Source organism: Odontesthes bonariensis, chromosome 4, assembly GCF_027942865.1.
Source record: "Odontesthes bonariensis isolate fOdoBon6 chromosome 4, fOdoBon6.hap1, whole genome shotgun sequence".
Lineage (NCBI taxonomy): Eukaryota > Metazoa > Chordata > Actinopteri > Atheriniformes > Atherinopsidae > Odontesthes > Odontesthes bonariensis.
The window spans coordinates 5,807,562-5,815,975 of NC_134509.1; the positions used below are offsets into that span (position 1 = coordinate 5,807,562).

The 8,414-nt window shown below is 38.8% G+C and overlaps 1 protein-coding gene and 1 long non-coding RNA gene across 2 annotated transcripts; both read left to right on the forward strand.

Annotated features, from left to right (window-relative positions):
- Window positions 1-898: 898 nt before the first annotated feature.
- LOC142378293 (uncharacterized) lies at window positions 899-2,453 on the forward strand. The gene is made up of 3 exons (XR_012769600.1): window positions 899-1,140; window positions 2,124-2,209; window positions 2,309-2,453. It is a non-coding gene; the product is annotated as an uncharacterized LOC142378293 (long non-coding RNA).
- A 639-nt stretch (window positions 2,454-3,092) lies between these two features.
- On the forward strand, window positions 3,093-7,246 carry sumo2a (small ubiquitin like modifier 2a). The gene is made up of 4 exons (XM_075462611.1): window positions 3,093-3,192; window positions 4,003-4,134; window positions 4,559-4,630; window positions 6,724-7,246. The coding sequence occupies exons 1-4, from the start codon at window positions 3,121-3,123 to the stop codon at window positions 6,787-6,789; spliced, it is 342 nt and encodes a 113-aa protein (XP_075318726.1). The 5' UTR covers window positions 3,093-3,120; the 3' UTR covers window positions 6,790-7,246.
- The last annotated feature ends 1,168 nt before the right edge of the window (window positions 7,247-8,414 follow it).

Here is an 8,414-nt window from a genome sequence, read left to right on the forward strand (position 1 = left end):
CTGTGTTCCAGAAAGTGCAATTTTTTTTCTTGCAAAGGAAAAATACAGCCAGAGACGTCTACCTAAAGATGAAAACCTCTTACTTGAAAAGTTAAAGCTCATTTGAATTGTGTCCAAAATAAAACCATAGATGTTTGAAGATGTGCTGCGTCGTGGAAGAAGGGACATGAATGATGTCACGACTGTGAGAAAAATAGAAACTAATATGGTCAGTTGTTTTTTTTTCCAGTTATCAGACTAATGAAGCATGGAATGTTGTTTGCAAAACACAACACTTCATGTGTGAACACAGATCGGGGCTCACACAGAGGGTATGACTGACTGCACAGTATGAGCATATGCACCTGAAAAGCGCTATAAATGCAACGCATCAGGCCACTACCATTATCAAATCAAATCAAATCAAATTTATTTATATAGCACATTTCATGTACAAACAATTCAAAGTGCTTTACATAATATAAAAGCACTGCAGCAGGGACTGGAAGAAGCATTAAAATACATAAAAGAATATAAATAGAAACAAATAAAATAATTTAAATTAATTTAATTACAACAATGATCATTTTTACCTTTAAGGAGGTGGAGTTTTTCGCCAGTAACGGCACCTGAAAAGGATCTCAATGTTTGAATTGGAAACGTGGACGAATTGCTGTGGACAGTTTTGCATTTATGTGTATTTCACGTCTCTGAGCTTCTTACAGCGTAATATTGGATCCCGCTTCTTGACAGCGTTGGACGGTATGATTTGTTTCACGATCGATCTACATTACATCATTGTAAAAAAAATATATATATTCGTGGCAACAGCGCTTCTTCTGCCGGGAAAATGGATTAAAATGCGATTGTCTTATTGTTGCCGTAGGCGTTCTCGATTCGGTAAAATGAGTACAGTTTGACAAATTAAAGCATGCGTTTCGCTAAGAGATGCGATTGGCTTTGCAAAACCTCACAGATAGAACATCAACACCCAAACAACTATTTAAAAGATGTAAAAGAGCTATTTTTCCCTTTACGCGGCGAAGCGCGGTAATGTGGCTCTGACCTCTGGGTCTGTGCGCGCTCCCGCCTGCAGGGATTACGCTTCTTATCGCGGATAAGCACCTTGGCACGACATCCTCCAGACACTGGTTTTTGCGGGTGAGTCCTGCGCTTTTTATGACTGGTCGAGTTGCGACTTGTTGTTGTTGGCAAACTGAAGGCGCCTCTCAGCCTGAATAAAATCCCATGCTCACTCCTGCTTACTTGATCTAAGTTCCATTTTTAACGCTCGACGTAGCGATAATACTCTTTTTCAAAAGGAGAAGTGGACAATATAAAGATGTGAGGATGGCTGAAAATCTCCATTGAAAAAAATACGAGAGAATTATCTTCGAATGTTGATTTAAGAGGAAAGATTAAATAGATTTTAAAGCATCTAACCCATGACCTGCAGTTACAATAAATCACCCGTTCATCACATGCTTAGGCATCATTTTAGCAGTACAAAAAAACAATCCCTGCTGAGAATGATGATAAGCCTTTAATTAGTCCTCACGAGGAATCTCAGGAAAGGGAGGATAGGCCTTCCACTTTAAAAATAACAGAGGTAAAGATTGCAATGTAGGAAAAGAGACAATGTGCATGGGTGGGTATGACATAAAGTCTAAATGTTGAGAGGACTCTGATGTTTTCAGTGTAGATTCAAGGTTTGCCAGAATAACATTGTTCAATCAATTTGAAGGAAATAGGCAATAAATCCATTGTGCTACACTGCAACTTCATTGTTATAATGAAATTAATTAAAACGGACATCTTTATAAAGCTCAAAAGGAAATGTTCTACTACTACTACTGTTGCAGCAGATCATTGTTTTCTTTTTCATTAGTAATGAACTAACAATCATTACTGTAGATTTGTACATAGCGAACGTTTGTTCACTATTTTTATTTTATTTTATATTCATTTTATTCTATTCTATTTGCTTGTTTTTTACTACTTTTATTGTTTTAATATCTTTACTGTATGCTGCTGCAACAAAACAATTTCCCAAATTGGGATTAATAAAGTATTTATCTATCTATGAGCGGTTGTTGCTTGTGGTTATTGCCGCTGGTAATGACCTCCTGTGCTGGTGTTTGTAGCAGGAGAGCTGAAGAAGTCTCTGACTGAACATACTCCAGAAGCTTCCTTCAGAGTCTGCTCTCCTGTTATTCTGGTTGACTCCCAGGTATCTGTTGTCCTCCAGGATCAAAATGTTGTTTGGCTTCTTCCCGATCCGCCTAAAATCCATATTCATCTGTTCTGTTTTGTTTGTGTTCAACATGAGGTGATTGTCCCCCCACCATGCCAAAAAGTGGTTAACCACTCCCCTGTACACAACCTTTTGCTGATCACTGATTCATCCACAACTGCAGTCATCTGAGTTGTTCGGGAAGCCCGAGGTACACGGAGTGAAGAGAGACAGAAACCAAAGAAAGTACAACTTTTGTATTTTATTCATAAATTATTAATTAAAGTGGTCAAATCAATCGCCCTGTCACTGACTCGAGTTGTCAGTGAGAGAAACTTCTCAACAAATACGTTTGGGAGGAACTGGAAGAAGCTCACTGACTCTGAACTTTTAGGCTTTTGTGTTAATATTGGAAAGGTATGGAAGTTTTTCTGTGCCATCAGAGTTTGAATACGAATTTCTAATATTGAATTTTTACAGCATCAAAATCAGACTTTGAATTTGAAAAACCAACAGTGGGAAAAAAAAAATTCAGTGGAAAAAAATTCAACTTCCATAAGTTCAGTGGAAAAATTCCACTATTTTTTTTTTTTTACACTGTTGGTTTTTTAAATTCAAAGTCTGATTTTGATGCTGTAAAAATTCGATATTAGAAATTCGTATTCGAACTCTGATGGCACAGAAAAACTTCCATAGTAAGGAAATTCGCATGTTGACAGAGACAGTAATAAACAACGCTGCAGGAGTAAGCACACGTTTTTGACTGAAATGACATAGTAATAAAGTCGTACGTATATGTATATCATAAATATAAACAGGAGGAGAGAAAAGAGCATTTTGACATAGGTGCAGACATCTCGCTCATTTGTATCACTGCAGGCGTCGCAAAGTGGCGCGCCAGTAAGCGCATGCGCAGTAGGTCGGACGCAGACAGACTAGCCTCAGCAGCAGCAGTAGCCATGGCAGACGAGAAGCCGAAGGTGAGGGCCGGGTTTTGTATGAAATTTTATTTTTCTCGGTGAATGTAAGTTAAAGGTGGGAGCGGTACAATGGAAAGCAGGCTTTGGGGCCAGTTTGCCACAGTTATATTGTTAAAAAAAGGCTTATTTTCGAACACGAACAATCGCATTCGCTAGCAAGCTAGAGGGTGATATTAGCATAATAAGCTAACGCGGCTAACGTGTGTGAGTCCATGGCAGATTGAAAGAAATGTTTATCATATCGTTTAGCTACAGTCATTCTATACTATGTTGTGAGTAGCGCTAACAATCTGCATGTACTTTGAGGTGATTTAGTTATTTTATATCCAGTTGACTGGAGCAGGAACTGAGGAGATGAGTTAACCGGTAACCCGCAGTGTGCAAATGAAGCGGGCCAAAATGCTATGCTCGATCTAAAATGGATAAATAAACCCTTTCAATGTGAAATAGTTTGATTGTACAGCTCGAAGCATGTATGCCTGGATGTAGGATTTTGTTGAAAGTGATGGTTATAATGTTGAAAGTGATTAGGCCGCTGATCATCCATGTAAGTTGTAGGCCATTAACAATTTACATGCTTATGCTAAAGCTAACGTTTGAAGTTATAATTTCGCTCCTCTCTGCGCACTGTAACTACATCCGCTTGGGACAGTGAGACGAATCAATTTACACATTTTTAGCGAGTGATGCTTATGTCCAGGCTGTATGAAATGTTTAAGTCTGTATCACCCGGACCCGGATGGCTACGCAAAAGTTTCACCCAAAATTGTTAAAGCAACTCGTCTCTGTTGGCTTGTTTTGTGTCTTCAGGAGGGAGTGAAAACGGAGAACAATGAGCACATCAACCTGAAGGTCGCAGGCCAGGATGGCTCGGTGGTGCAGTTCAAGATCAAAAGGCACACTCCTCTCAGCAAACTGATGAAAGCATATTGTGAACGGCAGGTGAGGCTGCTTCACACTTTCATTGTCACTTATAATAAATCATATATGAATTCCTGGCCTATAGACAAAATTGGGTTTTCAGTTATGACACAAATAGATTTGGAGTTGGACTGGGGGGGGGGTGGATGGTCTCAGTCGGTGGGAGTTTACAGACCCTCTGTTTCATGTGTGTTTTGATTTAATGGGAATTTGTCAAATCTGCTGTAATCAACTGGAGACCGAACTTATTGTAATGTTTGGTTTAATTTATTGAGTGACACATTTTAACACAAGCCTCTCTCGGGGCACATTGCATTGAAAGTTCAAGAGTTTACAAATTTACAGTGGGGACATTATATGTTATGATCCGTTCTTAAAGTTCTTGATCACCTGTTTGCCCATTAGGTGTGTTTTTAACACTATATCCCTCCGTCTCTCTGATCAGGGGCTGTCGATGAGGCAAATAAGATTTCGATTTGATGGTCAGCCCATCAATGAAACAGACACACCTTCGCAGGTAAGGTTGCACAGGCTTGGTTAGGACAGACACACTTCATAATAACTTTACTGTTGTCTTGAACTGAGGTTTGACTGATATAGAAAACTGAGCCTCACTGTTTGGATTCCAAAACGGCATTTATTCTATAAGCTACTAATGGGGTGTGAAGAAGTTCTGCTAGAACTCCGGAACGCAGGTGATGTTACATTTAATTGAAAAATTCCTGCATTTATTTTGTCATATCTATTCGATTCTTTCTAGACTTGCAGTTGGGCTGGGATCTGTCTTAGCTGTCATAGGGTGAGAGGCAGGGTACATCCTGCCAAGGTCACCAGTCCATCGCAGGCTAACACAGAGTCAAAGACAACCATTCACACTCATGCTTAAAGCCCATATTGAGTCACTAATTAACCGTACATGCATGTCCTTTGATTGGGGGAGGAAACCATCAAACTCGCACCAAACTCAATCCTGTATAGGAAGATCACACAGAAAAGCCTCTGTGGAGAAGCCTTATTGCCGTGTAGCAGCGGTGCTAAGTACTGCATAACTGTATCACCGTTCACTGTGATTTATTTTGAGAAATGCTTCAAAAAGTATTAGTAAGTAAGTACGATTAAATGTTAGTCCCTACCTGGCTCTTAATATTTTATTTTATAAGACAACAGTTTGATTTGTCCAGATCATCTCAATTAACTTGCTGTGTAATTGCGTTTGCGTGTTCTCCCCGTGTATGCGTGGGTTCTCTCTGGCTACTCTGGCTTCCTTCCATCGCCCAAAAACATGCATGTCAGGTTAATTGGTGACTTTAAATTGACCCTAGAAGTGAACGTGGATGGTTGTTTGTCTCTGGGATGGACAGGGTGTACCCTGCCTTTCACGCAATAACAGCTGGGTTGGGCTCCACCCTCATTTAGAATAAGTGGGTATAGAAAATAGATAGATGTAATGGTGACTTAAGAAAAAAGCTCTGTGTAAACTTTGCACCTTGGTATGTTGAGCCCGAAACCAGAGTTTTTCCTATCAAGAGGTTGGCGTTGGCTCTCCTTTAACCCCGACAAGATCGCCATGGCGATTCTGGCTTAACACAGGTCCTGCTCCTGAGCAGTTTGTGTTCAGAGCTCTAAAATGACTTCTTTCTTTTCGTGATCCCAACACAGCAAAGCCAGTCTGAAACATTTAAATCAGCTCTTAATTTGAAGAGTTTTTCTTTTCTCCAGTAGCCACAATCTGTGTGATGAAGAGTGACACATAGTAAGTACTTTGTCATGTTTAATTGACCCCAAAAATAGGCCAGTATTATTAACAGGAGTAAGCGTTGTTAAGAAATTAGGTCCTAAATATAATTAAAGTCAACTAGTTCTAATCAGATGAGACAGGCAGGTCTTTACCTCTTTTCTTTACTTCTTTACCTCTCTTCAAAAGTAAAAGTGGTCTTTTAGCTTGTTAGTAAATGTGGTGCACATGAGAGGAGATTGAGAAGTGGGTATACTTCAATAACTGAAAAATAGGTGTGCAGCACACCACTGGTTTGAACCAACTTGAAAGCGTTTGATTGTTGTTTAACAGAAGTCTAATTGCCAGATAACTGCTAGAAAACAAAAATGTGATGGTCTTCTTAAAAATCAGCCATCAAATTAATTTCTTGCTCCAATGTTGACATTTTAATCGCCAAATCTAATCATAACGCAGTGGCCTTTTTTTCAAGGTTTCCTCCATGAAATGGCTTGTACCCTGAACTAAAAGCCAACCGTGGCTGTGCTGACTTTGCTTCATTGTACATCTCTGCTGTGAGTCATAAGACGAGCACGAGGTTTGATTTGGACATAAATCAAACTTTGCAGTATCGAGTGTTGCCATACTCTTGTTTTCTACAAAGCACACAACTAACTCACAGAGCACCTGAGAAGAGACGGGAGACGGTGCCGCAGCTGCGAAAGGATCTTGGTTTACTTTGAAGTTGAGTCACGTGTTGAGACTCTGTTAAATGATAAATAATTCTAGGTTTTTTATCTCCACAGCTGAACCTGCTCAGAAGAAGCACATGAATAATGTTTATAACCCCTTTCTCTCAACTCTGACCTGCTGACATTTGTAATGTTGTCTTGCAGCTCGAAATGGAGGATGAAGATACAATTGATGTGTTCCAACAGCAAACCGGAGGCTCTCCTCTTTAAAGACTGTTTCCTATGAACATCCCTACCTCCCCCTTTTTTTTTTTTTGTCACCGACTATCTTTGTTATACCCAGTCTTCAAATGCTCACAGCCAGAGCTCATACCATCCAGTGGAATACTTGTACAAAATGCTGAAAGGCAGCAGGACAATTCGTGTAGTCTTTTATCATTCTGACTCTTAATTCAAATGTTAATATGTCTGAATTGTGCAGTGTAGACAACCCGCAAGCAGCAGTGGCTGAAGATATTAAAAGATTATTTTTTTTCTTCTTCTTCTTAATCCCCCCCAAAGTTTGAAAAAAATTCCACGGTCCTGGTTTTTGCTTTTATGCTCATGTCACTGGGGTTTTGATTCAGATAGAATTTCTTCATTAAGTAAGCCCTTGTTTTAATTCCACTGACATCTGTTGTTGTTATAAAAATGTATTATTGGAATAAATTGAGTTTTTTGTAAAGATGTTCTGGTTTTGTTTTTGGGTATCCACATCCGAATATTTCCATGTTATAAGGGGCCGCTGCATTGGTCTCAAAGCTCTCTTACTGCCGCCATACTGTTTTAAAGTTTGAACTTGGAGTCATTAAACATGTTTTCAGTCTTTAAAAAAAAACAACTGACCAGTCTTTGAAATATTTAGTGAACTTTTTAGACTTTCTTAATCGGATTGAGCTCCGTCTCACTGAGTTGATAGATCTTTATTGATTTAAAAAAAAGTTTGAACTCTTCTCTGGCAAGATGTATTATCATCCTGAAAAATGACATCACCAAACCAAAAGTAAACCTATTGTAGAACTAATGACTTCCATCTCCCTCGCTCCATGACCTGTAATCGACCCCATATCACGAGTTTGCTTTTTTTAATTTGACCGGCATTCATCTTAATACGCCTGATTGGACCTGCTCCAAAGTCCCAACGTGGTCTCCTTGCTAAGTGCAGATTAATAATTCACCACTGATTCATCATCCACAGTCCATGCCTGCTTCTCTTCAGCCTGCTGTAACCTTGTTTTCCTCTGTTGATGTCTCAGTGATGGTTTACGTTTGGCTTTTCTGGATGTAAACCCTTCAATTTAGTTTGATTTTTTTTTCCATTCTTTTCAGTATGTTTTTTTTTTTTTAAAGAAGCTGAATGAACATCATCAAAGTGTGATGATTCCATATTTTTTTCCAACGGGCAGTAGAATGATTTCACAATTTATATTTTCTTTTTCACACATGAACATCATGATGTGATGTGATTTTTGAAAAAAATTAAATTTGGGCTTATTGCCTGTTGTCATTGGTATCTGACAATGAAACAGTTTATCCAGCAGGACATGGTTATGCAGCTTCATAGAAGCTTAACATTTAACTAAGGCGAGCATTCCACACATTTGAGATCACTTGCCTGAAAAACGTTTGAGAAAGACCGGAAATACGGAGTTCTTAACAAACACGAACTTCAAATGTGTCACTTTTATAGAAATATGCATAATAATGAACAACTAATTTATCAAGGTTAATATATTTTCATTATTATTGATATTCATATCTATATAGTATTTCTTTTCACTAGGTTTGATCATAAATACTAGTAACTCAGCAACCTTTTGCGATGTAACGTAAGATTTATTTTGGAAATCCAACCG

Bases quoted from the DNA above. Each gene is read 5' to 3' on its own strand.
- sumo2a (XM_075462611.1), top strand. From the start codon at position 3,121: ATGCGCAGTAGGTCGGACGCAGACAGACTAGCCTCAGCAGCAGCAGTA. The intron at 3,193-4,002 runs GTGAGGGCCGGG...TTGTGTCTTCAG, and splicing joins TGGCAGACGAGAAGCCGAAG to GAGGGAGTGAAAACGGAGAA. The intron at 4,631-6,723 runs GTAAGGTTGCAC...GTTGTCTTGCAG, and splicing joins AAACAGACACACCTTCGCAG to CTCGAAATGGAGGATGAAGA.